The following is a 21,470-nucleotide window of genomic DNA, read 5'->3' on the forward strand; positions in this document are numbered from 1 at the left end:
TCATTTTCTGATTCAGTAAGTATTTATGACAACCCAATCAGATTTGCTCCATTAAAAAAGTAAATGAAATGCTAAGATTAAATGCACTAATCATTTTTATTGGATTCACAATGAAATCGCTAAATCTGTTGTCTTAGGAATATGTAGTGTTCAGTTTCTTCCTTGTGGCCTGTTTAATTACAAGAAATGACTTTGAAGTGTGGAAAGCTTTTGTTTTAATTTTTTTTATCTTACAGAAAACTTTTGTTTTAAAAATATTTTTCAGTATTCTGTACATACATTCTGCACATTAGTTGTTTGTCTGCTCTTAACAATAGCCTACTTGTTGAATTTCAGTTCTGTTGTGAGCATTCAGCACAAAGAATTCTGTAAATATGAGTTGTTGGTTGAGGCTGTAGCCCAGTAGTAGAGCACCTGCCTAGCATGCCTGAAGCCCTGGGTTAGTCCCCTACACAGGAAAAACACTTGACTCTGAAAGTCACATCCTTTTTGTTCTGATAGGTGTGTTAGAAGAAGCCAGATTTTTTGGAATAGACTCATTGATTGAACACCTAGAAGTGGCAATAAAGGTGAGGTTCTTTTATCTTGACCAGTATTGACCAGTATTATATTTAGTACAGATTTCTCCCAAAATGGCACACTAATTTTTTTATATCTTTTTCAAGAATTCTCAACCACCAGAGGACCATTCACCAATATCCCGAAAGGAATTTGTTCGATTTCTGTTAGCAACTCCAACTAAGTCAGAATTGCGTTGCCAGGTAATTAATGCAAACTTTTACACAACTTATTTGTATCAGCAAATCTGTGAGTAAAGGCTTTCATCCTTGTAGGGTTTTATTTATTTACAGTACTTTTATTTTTGCTTTGGTTTTCTTTTCATGCAAAATATAATTTAATTATGGGCCATAGCAGTGACTTAATTTTGAAACAGCCCAAAAGACGTGTAGTAGCCTTTTTTATTGTCTAACTGTGCTTCATGTAGCAGTTTTTGAATAGTATATGGAAACTGCAGCAATTCTAACAGTTAATATTTGCACAGTTGGCTATGTATGGCTAGTCAGTGGCAGATACTTTTATGTATTATAGTGCTTAAGACCCACCTTTTCTTAATAAACTGTCCGAATTATTGAAAGAAAATCTTTTAATCACAATGAGTTTTCACTGAACTAACATCAGGTATGTTATTAACAAGGTTTTCTCTTTAGAAATGTTGGCACATGAATGAAGGATAGGATAGTCAGTGTCCTAATGTACATGTAAAGTTTCCTTTATGTGGAACTCATTAAGAACAAACACTTCACGTATGTAAGTTCCGTTTGCTCATGTTTTATAAGAAACTCCAAGTCACTGAACTGCCAATTGCTTCTAAAACCCCATGATGGTGAGTTATAGTAATTAAATTTAATGCAAACAGATGGTTTAAACATTATGACAGTTTGTGCTTTTTAATTTCAGGGTTTAAACTTCAGTGGTGCTGATCTTTCCCGTTTGGACCTTCGATACATTAACTTCAAAATGGCCAATTTAAGCCGCTGCAACCTTGCACATGCAAATCTCTGCTGTGCAAATCTTGAACGAGCTGATCTTTCTGGATCAGTGCTGGATGTAAGGATAATTTTTGGTTATGAGAAAAATTAAAGTTTTAGGCTGTTAAGCAGTCTCAAAAAACCAGGAATTATATCTGTCTCTTAGAGGAGGTTTTATTTGAAAACAGATAATTTAGTATGTCAGTGATAAAACTGAAGGCTCCAAAAGTGAAATGGATTGAGTTTACAACTTTGATATCCTTTATTAAACATAGACCTGAAAGGTTTAGCAACTGATAAATGAAATCTTGAAATTGGATCTTGGTCTCCATATAGTATACTAAATTCATTAGAACTGGTATTTTCCTGCAAATTAAAAGCAAAAGTGTCATTTTGGACCTCAGTCTCATTTTTGGAATGGGAAAATGTGACTGCCCTAGAATGATTCATCAGAAATACTTTGAAATAAACGTATGCATCAGTCTGGATGTTAGCATCTAAGTGTTGCTCTTTCTCTCTCTCTAGATATAGATTAGATATAGATAGGTATAGATAGGTAAAGGTATAGGTGTGGATATAGGTATAAATACTTGTGTGTGTGTGTATATATATGTGTAAAGTCACGTATGTATGTGCATGTATGTATTTATGTAACAATTATCTGTATTAATTTGGGGTTAGAGAATATATGTAGTACCAATAACAACTTTTAAGTTCTTTAATGCCATGGCCTAAGTGAGTATGTCTTTGGAACTAACTACTCCTTGTACATGACAGTCATTTATTGAAATATTATAATTTTGGCTTTTTCCTTAGTTAGAGCCTGTTTTCCATGGTGCTTTGTTTCAGATGTAAAAAATCTGCCAGTACACAGTTTAGATACTGTCACTCTTTATTTTATTATATGATAAAAGGTCAAGTCAGCAAAAGAGACAAAAGATTAACAGCACAAAGAAAAAGTCTTAAGGACCTAGTCGGTCTCAAGTGAAATGTTGAAAGACAACTTGTTTTTTTGCTAAAGACAAAAAGAGATGAGACAAATAAGGTCATTTAGCACAACTGGTTTGCAGTTCTAATATTTAATTACAGTTTATGAACTGTGAACTTGAGCCATAATTTTCTTCTCTGTAAGCTAGGTCTTGTAATACTTAGTCTATCCATGTCGTGTAGCTGATATAAAGGCCAGAATAGATAATGAAAAAATTACTTTATCAACTGGGGTTACAGAGTGTAAGGTTAGTGACTACCGATGAAAATGGCTCCTATTGAAAAGTCACTGTCCAGCTGTCTAAGCTGTGAGAGTACAAACTAACTTCTCATTGCCCTTGGCATTCCAGGATGGCCACTGCCTAACAGCCATGCCCTGTACTGTCCACAAATACGGTGATGCTGATAAGCACTGTGCCACACAGGCCAGTCTCACTCGCCCACCACTCTCGCTGAACTGCTGCTCACCCAGTTTATAGCTTTGCTTCTTTCCCTCATGGCCTGCGGAACCTTTCCATAGGAATCCTCCTGCTGCTGTAAACCAGGATGGTCTCTGGCCGCCACTGTCCAGCAGCCCTTGTCCGTGTCTCACTATCCTTTCTGTCAGCGTGCTGTAGAGTGCTGCTACGCGCTCTGCTGCCATTAATGGCCTAGGCTCTGATGAGGTAATGCAGCTGTTCCCTCTCCATTGCGTTTTCCCACCCAAGACTCACAGAATGGTAAGAGCTTGTAGAATGGTAAGAAATGAAATGATTATTTAACATGACCTGGCCATTTTACAGACTGAGAAACTTAAGAGAACTGCCAAAGGCCAGAAGGTTAGTTTTTATGAGTTAGAACTGGAATCTAAAGTTTTCCTTTTTTGTGTGTGTAAAGGACTTTCATTTTAAAAATGCTAAGCATGGGCCTGGGATTTAGCTCAGTGGTTTCGCCGCCTGCTGCTCAAGCTCAATGACCCAAGTTCGATCCCTGGTACCAAAAATAAAAAATTTTTAAAAATAAAAAAATAAAAATGCTAAGCATTTACAAAAATAGACACAGTTGAATCCCCCTTGTACATAACCTGTTTTGTCTGAACTTTGCCACAGATTATTCTATCTGTATTTTTTTCTCTAACAATAAGGACCATTTTAAAAACATAATACTGGGGGGCCGGGGATTTAGCTCAGTAGTTCCACTGCCTGCCTCACAAGCTCAAGGTCCTGACTTCAATCCCTGGTACCGAAAAACCCAAAACACATAACACTGGAGAATGTAACTCAGTGGTAGAGTGCTTGCCTATACTCGCCCACCACCACAAAGGAACCCAAAATATACCATTATTATACTTTTTAAATCACAGTAAAATCTAACTGCTTTCATCAGAACATATTGTCTCTCTCGATAAAGTAAGATAAGTTCTCATAACTTTAATGTGAACTTTATTAGCAGAGTTCTAGAATCTTAACATTGGTGACCTCCTTTATCATTTGATGAATTGAGGGTGAAATGCTTTATGTAGTTGAAGTTAGAAAATCTCACTGCAATCTCTGATATATTTGCCTCTTTATGAGATTCCATGGTATATCCTAGCAAACTTTTGATATTTATCTTGTGCTTTACTTTGGAGCATTACAGAGAACCAGAGGCATTTATTTGCATATATCAACTTTCTGTCTTGTTCTTTTCTAAGTACGTAAAATCCAGTCATGCTTTATTACATTGGTCCTTGCAGGTCCTTACTGTCCTACCTGGCCAGTCAGAGCTACCTTATGTTAGGCACAAGCACAGGTGGGAGGAAGCAAGAGTTTCTCAGTCATCTGTGGTTGAAATGGTCTCTGTCTCTTAGCGGAACTGACTGTGGGCTGAATGAAACTGTACCTGTAAAACAAGGATTTTCTCCATAAGTGTGGGTAGCATATAACTTGATCAGCCTTAGGATTTTAGACAACTGCAATCATCATTCATAGTATGCCTTATAATTTTTTAAACACTTTTGCATTCAGCTTCCACTTTGATCATAGGAGAGCTTTCCATTGTAACTAATGGTTATCAAAGTTACAGACTTGATGGCATTAGATTAACAGTTTAAGTCTCAGACATTTTTTCTAATTTCGTACTCTCTGCTCTGCTTTTTTTGTGCATTGTGACATGGGTGCTTAGAGTTTACAGTGTGGGTAGCGATGGTTGGTACAGAAAGACTGTACAAGTAACTTGGTAATGTACTGTAGCAAAATGATGCCTTCAGTTCCCTGGCATTAGTATTCTGGCCTTGGAAATGAAAGTGTTTATAAAAATAGAAATAGGGTGTCATAGTTCTACTCCCCCAGCTTCTTTGTTCTAAACGCCTATATTTTATGCAAAGTAGGTGTGCTGTTGTTAATTTAATACTTTCTTTTAAACAGTTCTGAAAGAATTGTTTCTATAAAATGTTCTCAGTTCTGTTTGGATTCCATTAAAATAGTCTTTATTGTAAATGAAAATAATTGATTACAAATGTGTTGAATTGAATCCTCTTTTTTGTAGTTTTTTCTTTTTACCCCAATTAGAACAAAATTATGAACCTTAAAATGAAGCCATTTTTCTTTGCAGTGTGCAAATCTCCAGGGAGTCAAGATGCTCTGTTCTAATGCAGAAGGTGCATCCCTGAAGCTGTGTAATTTTGAGGATCCTTCTGGTCTCAAAGCCAATTTAGAAGGTGAGAGTCTATTCTCTTACAGTGGGCCCTTGACTTACAAACTCAATTTGTTCTTGAGGGCTGGTTGTGACTCACATTGGTCAATTGAAGACTCAGGCTCTTCTACACAGCCTTCAGAGTCTCTGTCCTGTACACAGGCAGATCTCAGGGTCCTTGGAGAGACACTGGCCCAGGATTTCTCTGTTAACCCCACACAGGAAAGGATGTTCATGTTCCTTCGAGAACTCTTTAAGGGTTAAATCTGGATCTGATGGGCCAGGGATTTAGCTCAGTGGATCTTCAGCCTGCCTCACAAGTGCAAGGTCCCAAGTTCGATCCCTGGTACCAAAAAAAAATCTGGATATGAGACCATCTGTAAGCACTTTGGTTGTAAGTTAAAATTAAAATTCCAGTCATAACCCAAGTTGTTTATATGTCGAGCTGGTAGTAACTTGAGGGTCTGCTATGTACCTATTCTATGGTGAAAGCGAACCTTAAGTAAAAAGACCAGTAGAGTTATTGTTAAAACTAAAAAGTATTTGTAGAGTTTGTAAAGGGGTAAATGTTTCCTTGATCTCGGTCATATGCTAATCAAAATTGAGGACACAGGAAATAAAGCCTTGAATATTTAATGATACTGTAGTTGGAGAAATAAGTATCAACGTCTTAACCATAGTAAAATATCCTCATACTCACCAAAAGGAAATTACAGTTTGCACAAAGTAGTTTGTCATTTTTAGTTTTAATAATTCATTATTGCTTTGTTGTGTTTGTGAATTGGGCACTTTGTTTACTTGTGTACTTAGGAGATATTGTATTTATCCTCTTGTCATAAGCCTGTGGTGGCAGGCATATTGTAAAAGTGCTAATTATCATGAGACAGAATTTATGTCTCCCTCAAAAGTATTCATAATCCCAGCACTCAGGAGGCCAAGGCAGCCTGGGCTACACAGTGTGTTCAAGGCCAGCCTAGACTGCAAAGCAAAAAACATACAAAAAAGTATTGGCTTCCGAACATCCAGATCAGCACTAAAGTACATTAATGTGGGTCATGTAGCTCGAGAAGGGGCACTATATAATGGCTCCGATGAAGAGTATGAGTGTCCCATTTTAGATGAAGAAAAAGTAGTTGATGAGTTAGAGAACCACAGGGCAGAAGGTGGAGTTATTGTAGACTACCATGGTTGTGATTTCTTTCCTGAACGATGGTTTCATGCAGTTTTTGTGTTGAGAACAGATAACAGCGTATTGTACAAAAGACTTGAAACAAGGGGTTATGAGAAGAAACTAGGAGACAAGATCGAGTGTGAGATTTTTCAAGTTCTTTATGAAAAGGCCATGTTACCATATAAGGAAGATATTGTGCACCAGCTGCCCAGCAATATGCCTGAAGAGCTAGAGGTCAACAGAAACCAGATCTTGAGATGGACTGAGCAGTGGGTCAAAGCTCACAGCCTGTGCCTGGTCAGTGGGTGGTGTCTCTCTGCCCACCTTGTAGACACGGGCTCCAGGTGTCTGTAAAAACCAAAACTGTGTGGAGGCCCAGCAGGTATTTTTATGCCTGGGTTTCTTTTTCTCCATGAGAATGTTAAACAATCACAAATATAATGAATACAATTATTATAAAGCATTTAACATACGCATCAGTTGCCAAACAATAAATCTGATCAAATGGGTAAAGAAAAAGTATCAATGAAACTATTAATTTGTACCATAAGTAAACAAATTTCCAACATTGAAATTTCGGGTTCATTTCCAAAAACTAGCAGGCCTTCATCACCTCCATTAAGTCATCTTGCAGTTTTGTTGACAGTTGATAGCTCTTTTTAAATTAATCTACTCTTAAAATATGTTCACCATAGGTGCTAATCTGAAAGGTGTGGATATGGAAGGAAGTCAGATGACAGGAATTAACCTGAGAGTTGCTACGTTAAAAAATGCAAAGTTGAAGAACTGTAACCTCAGAGGAGCGACTCTGGCCGGAACCGACTTAGAGGTGAGTTCACTGTTGAGAGAACTTCAGTTAATGTAAGATATCATGCAGAATTCATGCAAATCATAAGCAAAGTCGTCAGCTGGTGAAACTGCCAGATGACGTGCCAGCACGGGAGGAGAGGTTTCTCCCTTTCAGCTGCTTGGTCAGAGCAGTACTGGCTCCAGAGCGGGAGCCCGGGAGCTGTCGTCTGAGGCCCGGAAGCCAGCTCTGGATGTAAACACTCATCTAACCTTCAGTCTGGGCTGATTTTATTTCTCTCCTTTTTGGTGGGTTTTTCTCAAATAGACAACTTGGTTAGAGACTTTATTAATCTGATTTATTGTGTTTTTTGTAAATTTTAATTTCAGAGAATTCAGTGAGCCAGATTATTTCTTGTACTACCTGAGAAATCTAAATGGCATACAGCAGTGAAATCAGGTTGAGGAAAAGCCTATTTTAAAATTCCATCGTACTCTTTTTGGATCTCACTTTGAGATTTTAATTTTGTGCAGTCATCTTTTTCTTAAGAATTGTACTACACTCTATATCTTCTTGATTTGCATGTTTAGCTAGCAGATTCCACAACAGTTACAGCTGTCGATATCTCGCTGCTCTCCAGCCAAACTCCTGCCGCGGTGCACGTGTTCTCTCTCTGTGCTCCTCAACGCAGTAGCTGACAGGCCACACAGAGCTACCGACCACTTGAGCCGTATCTAGTACAGCTGAAAAATTGATTTTTAAAATTTATTTACTTCTAATTCATTTAAATACCCACATGTGGCTGGTGGCTATCATATTGAATGATATAGTTTTGTGTAAAATATCCGGCACAGATAGGGTTAGAGAAGACAGTATTTGAAAATTTAGCTTGCTGTTGGTATTTTCAGAAATATTTTTGCCTTGATCTTCTGATAGGGCTCAGGAACAGAGTAGCAGACCCTTTTAAACTTTAAGGCAAAAAAAACAGGCCTGAGGCCAACAGTGTAATCCTAGAATGAGCAAAATTATTTATTTTTTGTTAGTGTTAGCCAAGAGCATAAGTTTTCCTTGGTTTTGGTTACCACGTAGTCATTGTACTGAGACCAGCAAAAGCCTTCCTCCTTCCTGCTCAATGCCGAGACTGATCCAGCTGACCATTAAGGGCCAGGTGCTGACATTTGGCTTCTTAAAAGGTTGCATGTACTCACCCCTCTCTTAACTGTGGACCCTACCATCCCCAGGAACTTAACAAGAATTTCTCTTTCATCTGTCATCCCTCTGTGATCTTGAGAGAAATTCACAGCTCCCAGTTGTGACCGTGCCAGTGCATACATCTACCAAAACTCGTTGAATTGTACACATAAATTTGGGGCTAAAAAATAAAAGGCAGTTAGTTCCCTGCTGTAAAAATGTTAGGGCTGCAGAATAGCAAAGTCTACTACACTAATTATTAAGTAAAATCTCAGATTTTTAAAAAATTGTCTTTTCCCATCTCCTGCCTTTTGAATTATAATGAGAATAGTTACCACATTGGAATCCATCCTGGATTTTAATTGCCTGTTTGTAAAATCGAAGAAGAACAGGGACATGCTTCACTTTAACCTTTGTTTACACATTTGTGGTAGAAGAAAATCTGACTTTGACATATGTAGACAGAGTGTTCTGAAAATTGTTTCTTTGTACATGAACATTGTCCATTAGCCCAGAAATCATTTTGCAAGGAAACATCTAAGGTCCTCAATCTCCATGCGTTACATGAGTTTTGTTTTGTCTTACAGAACTGTGATTTATCTGGTTGTGACCTTCAGGAAGCCAACCTGAGAGGTTCCAATGTGAAGGGGGCCATATTTGAAGAGATGCTGACGCCACTACATATGTCACAGAGTGTCAGATGAGCGCTTCAGAGAGGAAGATGTCCGAGATGAAAAATGTTCTCCTTATCATCTTGTTTCTCCACCCACTCAGTTGTCTAGAAGATATAACACTGTAAGGGAGTTTTAAAAATATTTAGAGGATTATGATTGTTCTCAACGGTGCATAGGGGAAAAAAATTGAAATTTTCCCACAGAAAATGTAAAAGAAAAGCACTCATTTAATAGATGTAGGAAAAGTAGATTATATTGCTGCCTTTTGAATGGGGTAAGGGGATTTGCCTGGTTTTGTGACCGGGAATAGTATCTATTATATATGCTTTTAAATAGGCATGATATGGAAATACCATCTTGGTTTCAGATGCAATTGAGAATTTTAATTTATGAAAAGCACAAAATATGCAACTATATTTATTGAATATCTAGATGCAGTATGGATATTTAAATCGATAAACTTTATGAAACTTTGAAAAGATTGTTCAGGTTCATAGATAGCTTTAGTGATGCCTCCACTCTTTAAATATCTGTTGCTACATATGACTATGGTGAGGTCAGATTCCCTAAGGTTCTCTATTCAGGTTCATTTTTATGTTTACTTTTTACAACAAAACAGTAACTGAGTTTAAGAAATAACCCTCTCTCATTAATTGAGACAGAGTGGGAAAAAAAAATCATTGTACATTATGATGATACTGAAGGTACATTGGAACACTCTAGATGAACAGAAAATTTTCCTGTAGCTACAACTATTAAATGAACATTTGTCAGAATTTCATTCTAGGCAAGTTCCTCTCAACACCAGACCAGGCAGTTTTTTCTGTCTACACTGCGAGTCTAGTTTTCTCATATACAGTCAACATAAGCACAGGAAGATACTTCAAAACCACAAACCCAAAGTGCATCATTAATATTCATTTAATTCAAACGGCAAATGGCTTAAACCTGGCCAGCTTAGAAATAGGCATTAAATCCAAATCCACTACAGTAAAAGCCACATGAGTAAGCATGGCAAAGTCACCTTTTAGAAGGTGACATAATTGCAGCTCAAACCCTACAGTGGAAAATGTGGAATTTTAAATTGACATCATGATTATAACCACAAAATATGAATAAATTTGGCTGGTCTGATTTGTAATACCAGTTAGCACCTGTGGTTCTTTTACTTGTCTTTTTTGTTGGTTTTTGTCAAATTTAGCCCAACTTCCGTGAGTCGCTGTCTCCATAGCAGCAGAGATAGGGCCTTTACGTCTCTACCTATATCCCAGTGTCTTCATGTCCACCCCTAGAGCAGGGGCGTAAGCTGCGTCCAGACAGCTCTGAATCCTACAGACTCATCAGTTTGAGGCAGTGAATCACTGAAAACCACTTTTGTCTCCTCTGGGAGAATGCTGTATCTCCAGTATTTCTGTAGCTTCTTCTATATCTACATATGCAAAGCTTTCCTTAACAGTGAAGGGCACTTATGCACAGTGGGAGGGGAGTGGACCTTTACAGGTGAAGGAAAGCAACTTTAGAAATGAATTATTTTCTTTGCTTTATTATTTTTACCAAGACAAAGAAGTATTGTATTGAAAGATATCTATTTTCATAATCAATATGTGCCTAAATTATATTTAAATCATTTCACTCTGTACTATATTTTCAATAATTATAGAATGTGTTGTTCATTCACTGAAGGGTACCTCTGTAGACAAATCTAAAATTGCAGAAGGATCTGAAAGCTCTTAACATGGTGTACTTAGAAACTGCAGGTTTTGGATCTAAGGTATACTGCATTAATAAATACTATGAAATGTTGAAAAGATGTTCCTTCTCTTGATTTTGAAAATCAGCACTTTCTGTGTTTTCCTTACATTTCTTCAATATGGGTTGACGACCAGGGTCTGGGTGAAAAATGAAACGTAGCATAACATTTCTTATGGATTAGTTGCTTTAAAGGTGCCATCAAAGTACAGTGGACCCTCTAGTTATGACTGGAATTTTAGTTTTAACTTATGACCAAAGTCTTGAGTTGCCATCTGAAAGCTGGCCACTTGTGCTTCCAAATGGTCTCAGATAAGATATAATCCCTAGAGTCCTGGAAGGAACATTACAGCATGCTTTCCTGTGTGAGGTTAATTGAGAGATCCTGGGCCAGTGTCTCTCCGAGGGCACTGAGATCTGCCTGGAAGAAAATGTGGCCTAAAATTACACAGGAGAGAAACTGAAGGCTGTGTGGAGGAGCCTGAGGCTTCAATTGACCAACTGGAGTTACAACCAATTGAGTTGAACCATTTGAATTTGTAAGTCAAGGGTCCACTGTAAGCTCATTTCTTCAAACAAGATTCATTTATGATCTTTTCAAAATCATCATAAGAAAAAACTATTCATTCTGATAAAAGACTGCCTTGTAGTAATTTGTATTGATCTTTAGCTGACGAACGTTACTAGTTAGCTTTATTACACTGAATGAATAGTATATCCCACAAACATTTCTTTGCCTGACAACTGTGTAAGAGAGAGACTTCTGAGGGGAAAAGTTTCAAAGTAGTAAAACTTTGATTAGCCCTAATTACAAAACATGTTTTCTATACACAGAGTTGATGGGGGAAGGTTAGGGAAAAGTTTTAAATCTAAGTTGGTTAGATTATAGTGTTCTAAAGCAACATATGTTATGCTTTAGTGTAGTCTAGTTCCTTCAAGTAGTTTCCAGGAAAACTTGGTAGGAAATAGACAGTCTCACCCCACCCCCACAGCACCCCTGGGTTTGAACCCAGGGCCTCACACATGCCAGGCAAGTGCTCTACCACTGAGCTACCTCGAGAGCCTTTTTTAAAATTTGAGACAGAGTCTCATTAGGTTGCCCAGGCTGGCCTCTTAATTTTCAATCTGTCTTCCTCAGCCCACAAGTAGCTGGGATTATAGGTGGGCACCACCTTGCCCAACAAAGTCATTTTTCTTATGAAGATTTCCATTATAAATCAAGACAGTGTTCTCTCCATTTCATTTATGAATCTGTTGTTTATACTGTAAATCTGTCCTCAAGTCAACTTAAGTCATCTTTAATATGTGAAAAGCCCTAAAATTTTGTAAAATCCCTAAGGAAGTAGTACTCTATTTAAAATTTAAAGGTTCATGACTATGAAGAAAAATGGTTGCATTATTTTAGTTTGAAGTACCTTATCCGCGGATTAATTCTCTGAGAGACCATTTTACAGCCTGATGACAGTTGTCAGCCACAATTCACCTTGAGTTCTTCCTGCTGAGATTGTACATTAGGGCAAAAAAGATTTTTGCATCTGTCATTCTACAAGATTATGAAGCCATTATTGTAATAATTTTGAGGTGTTTTAGTGTTGAGAATGAAGCAGTTTTCCCTCTGAAGCCATTCTAACAAATTTAGGGGAAAAAATATGACGACTATAAAATCCAAATACTTAAAGCTCAATTATTCAACTTTTTTGGTAGACTGGCCTAACCATGGAATTGTGAGAGTTCAAAGCGTGTCATTAAACATCAAAAACTCAAATGCATACTAGTTTGAAAAGGTGGGATAGTAAGATGAGAAATTTGGCTTTTGCCTTTGAAATCTGTGCAACCTAAGAGAAGAAAAATGCAGGCTTGAGGATGTGGATCGTCTTGAATAATTTCATAGGCCACATTGTTGGTTTATGTACCAAGTATTTTTTTCTAAAAATTTAATATAACTGATAGAAATGACCTACAAGAAACCCAGTGAGGCTCTCAGGAAGGAAGTGCGAGCTGACAACAGGGCTCACAAGTCTTAACTTCCATTTCATTTGTCTTAACCAAAAACCACATTTTCTTAAATGGCACTTAGAAGCACGTTTCTCAGCAAACAAAATCAATTGGGCAACTCAAACATTGTTTAACATTGTTCAAACAATTCTCACTGAAAAAAGCCTGGAAATGAAATCTGTCATTCGGTGTCTAAACACATCTGTCATTCAGCAAGATTGTGAAACCATTATTGTAATTTGAAGTTTTTCATTTTGAAATTCCCCACTATGTGCAATCACATGTTAAAGTATATCCCTTTCTCTATGCTATCGTGTGTGCTGCACAACCTCCTCAGAAATAGCTGGATAAACCAAGGAAATTTCCTGGGGGCAAGGTACTGTTGTTCTTTATTTGAAATCCTTGCAGGTGGAATTAGGTCAGAGGACACTGGGCAATGAGGAGACGTTGCCAGTCTCAGCTGTAAAATGAACTAATGTGTATTTTTAAACAATCTTCTGGCATAGCTAATGTAACAGCTTTTACAGCCTATAATACATAAAGGTATAATTCTATATCAGATAAAATGTATCCTTGAAGCAGAAATAGAAGAATTAGGCCTCATCTAGCTAAATGTTCCCTTCCATTCACTCACTGACATCATCCATTCATATTTATTGGATGCTGACTAAATACCAAGGGTTATTAACAGATGATTAAAAGGATAGAATCTTTGATTATCATAGCCTACAGACCAGGAGAAAATTAAGGTAACACAATCGTGTATTCAAATAACTGTAATAAAGGGACCAGGGATTTAGCTCAGTGGTGCCGCTGCCTGCCTCGCAGGTGCAAGGTCCCAAGTTCGATCCCTGGTACCAAAAACAAAACAACAAATAAATGTAATAAAATACAGTAATAGTTTTATTTCTTTTTAAAATGCTTGTATAAATAACATGTCCACAGTCATGCCACTGAAGACATCTGTGGCATGCGGTGGAACGTCTAAGATCTGCATGACATAGTAGAGCTCAGTGGCACGCACCTGTTAGTCCAGTCCTAAGGAGACCAAGGTGAGAAGATGACTTGAGCTCAGGAGGTTGAGGCCAGCCTGGGCCAAAGAGCAAGGCCTCATCTTGCAGAAGCATGACATTTGGATGATAATAGGCACCTTGGAGGGAAGTTATAATGAATGAAGTTAGTCTTAGCCACAGGGACATGACTGTTAGTGCTCATCTTTGTGATTTGCATATTTTAATAAGCATTTACTGAAATAAATGGGTCTCTTAACCTAATTCTGTTCGATATGGTCTTTCATTTTCTTTTTTCTTACTTTTTTGATGCTATGGAAGGCTTTCAAGATAAAGAGAGAACTTGATGATGGGGCCGGGGATTCAGCTCAGTGGTGCTGCCACCTGCTTTACAAGCCCAAGGTCCTGAGTTCGATCCCCGGTCCCCCCCCCCCCCAAAAAAGGAGAGAACTTGATGGATAGAATGGCTAGAGTTTCACTCCAACTATCTACTTTAAGATCTTATATGGAATTAGAATACTCCTAGTGCCAATAATCACTAATTAATCAGACTTGGAAGAATGGAAGCAACTCTATGATTATCTGGTTTAAATCCTCCTTTTGCAAATGGAATCTACAAGCTGAGACCAGTTCACAGATATCCTGACTCAATGTACAGTACATTTATTGCACAGCATCCTTTGTGAAAGTTTTGTGGGAGCATTTAAGATTAATCTAAGATGTCTATTCTTTATAACTTCTTAATAAGGCTTCCAGTTTCCTCAGGGGAATCCAACCTAGCTAGATTTTCATCTCTTGGTGGTGGACTTAGCTATAAAAGTTTTAGCTGAGGTTTTAATGGCCAGACTTAAGTAAATTTAACAGATACACCAGCGGGTGTTCCAATTACATACACCATTAGAGAGCATTATGGGAGGATTAAAATTTTTCCTATTAAAATAAGCTGTAGTCCATAGCAGCATAATTTACCAGCAGGAAAGATTCTCATGTCCAGAAAAGGGTTCATATAAAAAGGAAATTAAGGAAGAGAGAAGTCACAATACTCAACACACCCCAAAGGAAGCTTGGGGTTCTTTGGCTGTTCACCTCCCAACAGGTAAAATGCTTTGTATTTCTGGAACTATTACTGGTATTTCACTGCTTTTTTAGATTGCATGCTATTTTATGTCTACAGGGCATTGTATAACCCAAGGACTAAGGCCAGGTGGGATGGTGGCTAAAGCAGCTTTGTCCTGCACCGACCTTGTCATGCCAGCCTCAGAGATCCTGCCAGTGTTTGTCTGAGTTCACTTCTTCATCAAATGAAAATTAACCTGGAGGCACATTAATTAGAAGCTCCCTTGGCAAAGGAGAGTTTTGCTCCGGGACTCATTACTCTGAATGCTATTGTGTCTTCTTTCTAACAGATGGTCTAACCAGCAATAAAGCTTGAAAGACTACAGGGGAGATAACAAAATGTCATTAGTACCATACTGTCGCTGTCTTCATCAAGCGACTACAGTAGCCCGAGATGCCTAGGAGGGGCTACTTTCAGAGCAGATGGTATAGTTCTCTTTAACTCAGGAATGATAAAGCTGAAGACCGGTACAAAGCCAAAAAGTGAATTTGGTAAGGGATGAATCATGGGTTTTGAGTAACCACGTAAATAATAAAAATGGAGTAACTTAGCACAAAAATGCTGCATATGTGGTTTAAAGTATTGATCTTTGTCCTCAATGGCCAGGAAATTCAAGGCAAACAAGCAAAATGTACTTCCATGTTTCTGTGTGAAAAACTATGGCTTCAGCTTCCATCTTGTGTAGGGTTAATGATACAGATCGTAGGCTTTTCATTAAGAGTTCTTCATTTTCACTCAACCCACTCTGGGTCTATTTTCATAGTTCATTAATGTTCCTTAGAATGGGGCCAATTCCCAAACTCCTGGCTGGATTTATCCTGTTGACTTTATGTGTGGAAAACATATCAGGCCAGCACTGGTCCTATGGCCTGCGTCCTGGAGGAAAGAGAAATGCTGAAACCTTGGTTGATTCTTTCCAAGAGGTAAGTTCTCTCAGCTTCACAATGAAGACTTACTTTATTTCATTCAGTTTAGCTATGAGAAATATTTAGTATGAGACTCAATGGCGTGGCTCTGTTCTCCGTCCTACATACACCAGGGGAGACAAGACTCTTACAAAGTAGAAATCCACTTCCTACACTGAATTCAGACAGGGACTAATGAAATAAAGAGCAGGATAAATGCCAGGAGGATATCCCAACAAGTACAGGATGCTTTGCTGTACTCTAAATGTGCGGACTTGCTCAAAGGATTAGAAACAATGAGGTGAAGCCAAGATCAGTAGTAGAAGTTGGTTTTTTGAGGCTGGAAAGAAAATTTTAGACCTTCTGTTTTTCTTTTTCTTTAAAAATATCTATGAAGGAATCAATCCTCAGCATCAGAAAAGAAAGAAAACAATCTGTGGAGTTATATCAGTAGCACATTTTCATAATGTGTAAGTAAGTATTTTCATCAGGATGTATGCTCTGTGGTTTCTTTTCATTGACAGAGGCAGTTAAAGAAGCTAGAGACTGCTGGAGGCCAGGAGCTAGCAAACTTCAGATGACAAAGATAGTGTAGTGGAAAACATGCTGGATTTAATTTCATGTCGATGAGATTACCAGCATTAACATGGGGTACTTGGTTTCTGTACTTTTCGGTATCTATAAAATATGACTTCTTAGGGGTGGGTGAAGATTAAAGGAGAAAAGCCATTTATTGTAGCCAATTAATCAAAAAGTAACACAGGGCTGAGATGGGGAAATTTAGACAGAGGAGCCTAATATCATTTCATTTTTATTGGAAATTTCTTTTTGGAGAAATAATAAAGAAGCTCCAGGATCCAAATCTCATTGAATGATGATAGTGAAAGGTATGAAACGAAAACCAACCCTATTCATCCTTATGGGCTCTTCAGTTTTGTGTACTGTTCTTTCATGGGGTTCAAAGCGCTTCACTCTCATCATCTCTAAGAAGAGGAGAACATGATCTATTTTTATTGTCCCCAACATCTCCAGCCCCCACCCCATGCTGCCCAAAATGCCTGATGGCGGATCTGTGTCCTTACCAGTCTGCATCTCAACCCTGCCGCCTTCCCCGCCTTCCGGTCAGCCCTACAACCTCTGGGCCTCATTCTCCACAATTTTTGTTGGCAAAGGAAAATATCATTTTCTTTCTTTACCTCCACCTCCAAGAATCGCACTCTTTTTCTTCAGATAGCCAAAGAGATCGATCAGCTGGCAGAACCCCAGCACTCCGAATGCGCGCTCCACCAGGCTCCCTCTCCCCTCAGCGACCTGAGAGGGGCTCTGGTGAGTGAGGGCATCGTGATACAGAGCTGGGAGGGGAGGGCTCCTGGGGACCGCTGCCACCCCACCTTTCTGACTGCCTTGAAAGCAAGACTTTCCCACTCACTGCTTAAACAGCACTAGTGGCTGGAAACGTTTTGTTCAATTGAATTGAAATCTCTAGAATCTTTATCTGCTAATCTGGCTCCAGATTAGCTGATCATTTGAGATGACCAACAAAACCAATGTCTTCCTACTGACATATCTAACTTTTCAAGCGTACTCGTTTATGGAACTCTCTCCGCCGCTCTCCTCTAGGCTGATGCACATCTCTCCCCTCGATCCATCAATTGTTCTATGACATGTTTTTTCAGGGAAATATAGAAACCGGGAATGGTCTAGATGTGTTCTTTCCCCCTTTGGATTACAAACTTCCAAACTCATCAACATAATTCAGAGCCACAGACTTGAGTTTCAGTGTTCTCTTCAGACCAATTTCCCACTAAAAATGGAACCTACTAATCTAATATAGGTGTTTGATGAAACAGATATAAACTTATAATTTTCTCCAGTGACTTCAACTTCCACATCCACAGGATAAAGAAAAAGGGGGGGTGGGGGAGACATCTTTATTTCCTTCCATTTTTAAATTTTGCTTACTGCCTGATAAAAATAATAGGCAGTGAAATTTCCCAAATATGACATTATGAAGGAATAGAGGCAGACAAGTTTAATTACAAACTAATTGCTCAGATCAGCTCTTTCTTTCATCTCTGTCCACACATCTTATTAACGTAGGGACCAGGGATTTAGCTCAGTGGTTTTGCTGCCTGTGCAAGTGCAAGGACCTGAGTTCAATCCCAGGTACCCCCCCCAAAAATTATTAATGTAGATTTTATTAGGCAGCTTAAAAAGACACAATCTACTATACCTCCCTAGCACTTTCTAGTGCATGGTAGCAAGTGGACCTCTCTCTCCTAGATCCATGTTTTAGAAATGAAAATATAAAAAATGTAATGAAATTTAGCCAGTCAAGTCAACTTTGATAAATTTGTTACTTATATGTTTTTCAGGAAAGTCTGATTGAAGAGGAAACTGGGCAGAAAAAGATTTAGATCCATTGGGCCAGAAGGATCAACAACACTGATGTGTGACACTGACATTGAAATTTGTGGCCCATAAAATATCTGTCAATGGTGTGGATCTCAGAAATTCTTTCATCAATATGCACGTATTTCATAATAAAGTTCTGTGCCGTGAATGCAGTGATATAAATGTGAAGTCTTTAACTGAGCGGAAGGACAATGGAAGCCCCCCCAAGGGAGTCCCTCCTCCCCTGTGGACAGGTGGCAGAGGGGAAGGAAGGGAGATGACGTGCATGTCTTCTGTTGACTAATGGGATGGGTCTTGAGGCTCCGTCCTTGCCCTGCATCCCCAAGGAGGGGAAAGAGACCCAGGCCAGGAAGAGTGATTCAGCTAATTACTACGGTAGTGCAGCTTCATCTTTGATCACTCTGCAGAAGTGAGGAGGGAGCTAGCGTCAAGGCTTCTTCCCACTTGGAAAGAAGTTTCTTCCCTAGGTTGTCCCCGCCCTCTTTGAAGCCAGCTGGACACCCAGTGAGGCCCAGGGGAGGGAGTGTCCTGCAGATTCTGGGTCCCGTCATCCTGACTCCATATGCTGTCTGAGTCGGGCACTTTGAGATTTGAGTCGTAGTCCATTTTCTCCTGCTGTCGCAAAATATTCATGATCACATACTTTATAAGGAAAAGAGGTTTATTTTATCATAATACGGGGAGAGCACGTGCCAAGTGAGGCCCGCGTTTGGCCCAACTTACAGTAACCCACCCTCATGGAAATTAAGCCAGTTCCACAAGACCAACTCCACTTCTGTGAGACAGGCATTGATCCCTGCCACCCTGACCGAAGGACCTCCAAGTTGCTTAACGTTTGCACCACCTCAACACCCTAGGTTGGGGACCAAGCTTCCAGCAAATGAGCCTTGGGGGTGTAACGCATCCAAACCACAGCGGGGACCAAGGTCTAGAAGTGGTAATGTTCACCTGCCTGATCTTTTTGGCATTTCATGTGAGAAAGGAAGGGGTAGACGGTCCACTGGCGATTAAGACCCTGGTGTGTCCACGGCCCTTGGCCAAACAGCGTCCCCACTTTCACTCTGCATGAAGACCAGAGTTAGGACGTGTACACAAGTAGTCTCACTGGCAATAGATGGAAAACAGACACTACTGTCCTCCTTACTTTAAAGCAAGGGAATTGAGACTCAGCTGAGGAACCTACTCTACTGTCTGCTTCCACCCACTGGGCTGCCCTGGGACACACAGCCAATGAGACTGCATCCCTGGAAGCTGGGTTAAATGGAGCTCAAACAGGATACGGGCTCATGGGTCAACTTAGTTTTATTGGGGACCAGTTCATGAGGTTCCAGACACTGTGACACCAATATTCTCACTTATCCTCACAACTTCCAGGTGGGTATGAGACTTCTGGGAAAACTTTTCAGATAATGTCTAAGCCTTAGTTGACATGGGATAGTTTTAGTCATTTTCCTCTTTGAATCAGACAAATGAAACCACGTCACCCCCACCGCCCTACCCTTCCAAGCCAGAAAGTGGGGGGGTGCTGTGCTAGGAAATTTGAGTAGGGGTTAGAAACATCTCCCCATCATGGGGCAGAAAACTGTCCTGTTCTAATATACATACTTGCTACTGGACAATAACACATTTAAGTATCTGCATTTGGAGAATCTCTAACACTGAATTAACTTCTTTACTCCCACTTTAATAAAACTAGGCCGTGGTGCCATCCACAGTCTGCTTGTGGAACAAAAGATAAACGGTATCATTTCATTAATCCATGCGTAGGAGTCAGGAGGATAGACTTTCATTTGTCAAACACTCTGTAATTATTTATTTTTATAAAAACAATATAACTTACAATCTTTACATCAATGAACACATTTTCAGAAAGACAACAGATCCACTTAATCTACACATCTCACTGGGAGCATCAGGTGTCCTGGGTCACTTTTATCTGCAGCGGTTTCTTTGGGCCTGGGCTTCTCTGAATGGGATTAAAAAGATGCTCAGCAGGCAGCCTGATGCCTGTGTCACAGGCTTATGGTGGCATCTGGTGGTTTGCCACATATGTAGGTGAGCATGTTGGGCACACTTGATTTGCAAATGACCCAGATAACCAAGGGGAAGGAGATTAGAGAAAATGGTGCCTTTACTAAAATGTTAAACATTTCCCTGAATCTGAAATGTCATCAATGTAACTGGAAGAGGGAGTGGAAAAAAGAGGGGGAGAGGAAGGAAGAGGGGGAGGGGGAGGGGACAGGGAGGAGGGGGGAGGGAGAGGGGAAGGAGGAGGAGGAGAGGAAGGAGTCTGCAGCCTTTCAAAATAAAGGATGGGGAAACTCATCAAATGATGCATTTCATGAGGTAAGATCTCCAATGGCTGTGGCTTTAAATGATCCTGTAGCAAAAAGAATGGCTTGAAAACAGATCAACATTTTAGCAAAAGTTTTAGAAGCTGTAGCATCCTAGGAGTCTGGGGAAAAGCTGAGAACCCCTGCATGGGATCAGCACTCAGAGATGCAGACAAAGGAAGCAGCTCTGAAGGAGGATTTCTCACCACAGACCCTAGACGCCAAGATTCCCCAGGTGGAGACATTCATTCAGGGCCCAAGTCACCTTTATTTTAAACAGGTGTTTGGGTGATTCTTATGCACATAGGAAGTGCAGCATTATTGCTTCTCAAAGGTAACACATTACAGATGTTTTAAAGCACTGGGACACTCTTCAAATACATACCCACACACACCAAGCCCAGGGCTACACAGGGATGTTACTCTGCCTGAGTGCAGCTGGCCACTCCCTCTCCAACCTGACCCACACCAGCAGGGATTTTAGCAAACACCTTCACCACCAATTTTCTAAAGCTGCATTTCCTCCAAGGTAGCGATTTAACTTTCGTCTAACATTGAAATAAATGAGGGGATGTGGAAGAATGATGACGTGTGGGGGTCACTGGCCCCTCAGAACTTATGATGGGACGGGGTTAGGGTGTGCTCTCTCCCCAGGTGACATTAATGTTCAGCCAACATTGGGAAAAGCTCCTAGCCTTTCTGCACTGAGTTATTAGATACTAACTTCTTCATATCTTTCTTTACCTCTGCCTCATGAGCTACAGTGAGGAAAGAAAGAACATATCCATCCACTAGTTACCCAGAAGCTGTCAGCTCAGACACGAAAGGCATCGATAGGGGGTTGGAAAGAACCAGAGGGTTTGCAGTTTTTATTACTTCCAGGCAAAGATGGTGACTCAGGACCTGGCAGTACAAGTTTCAACCAGCAGGATTTGTACTGAAATGAGTCAGAGGG

General features: G+C 39.6%; 2 protein-coding genes across 16 annotated transcripts in view; both read left to right on the plus strand.

Annotated features, from left to right (window-relative positions):
• The window catches only part of Kctd9 (potassium channel tetramerization domain containing 9), a 34,161-nt gene extending 23,362 nt beyond the window's left edge, over positions 1 to 10,799 (plus strand). For all 14 annotated transcript variants that reach the window (XM_013073463.3, XM_087216797.1, XM_087216802.1 and 11 more), the window contains 6 exons: positions 502 to 569; positions 666 to 761; positions 1,459 to 1,608; positions 5,088 to 5,193; positions 7,035 to 7,168; positions 8,905 to 10,799. In XM_013073463.3, the coding sequence (XP_012928917.1) occupies positions 502 to 569; positions 666 to 761; positions 1,459 to 1,608; positions 5,088 to 5,193; positions 7,035 to 7,168; positions 8,905 to 9,021 (671 nt within the window). In that variant the 3' untranslated portion in view covers positions 9,022 to 10,799. The remainder of the gene's footprint in view (positions 1 to 501; positions 570 to 665; positions 762 to 1,458; positions 1,609 to 5,087; positions 5,194 to 7,034; positions 7,169 to 8,904) is intronic.
• Positions 10,800 to 14,673: 3,874 nt separating this feature from the next.
• On the plus strand, positions 14,674 to 18,345 carry Gnrh1 (gonadotropin releasing hormone 1). Of its 2 annotated transcripts, none has more exons than XM_004848359.3 (4): positions 14,674 to 14,841; positions 15,626 to 15,785; positions 16,998 to 17,093; positions 18,143 to 18,345. In XM_004848359.3, the coding sequence occupies exons 2-4, from the start codon at positions 15,633 to 15,635 to the stop codon at positions 18,182 to 18,184; spliced, it is 291 nt and encodes a 96-aa protein (XP_004848416.1). In that variant the 5' UTR covers positions 14,674 to 14,841; positions 15,626 to 15,632; the 3' UTR covers positions 18,185 to 18,345. The 2 variants fall into 2 exon arrangements, with proteins under 2 accessions (XP_004848416.1, XP_004848417.1); XM_004848360.3 differs by having other exon boundaries at positions 14,685 to 14,841; positions 15,644 to 15,785; positions 18,143 to 18,342.
• Positions 18,346 to 21,470: the final 3,125 nt, after the last annotated feature.

This window comes from Heterocephalus glaber, unplaced genomic scaffold (genome assembly GCF_053883595.1).
Source record: "Heterocephalus glaber isolate CG9 unplaced genomic scaffold, H.glaber_assembly_v1.0 deba00001460, whole genome shotgun sequence".
NCBI classification, from domain to species: domain Eukaryota; kingdom Metazoa; phylum Chordata; class Mammalia; order Rodentia; family Bathyergidae; genus Heterocephalus; species Heterocephalus glaber.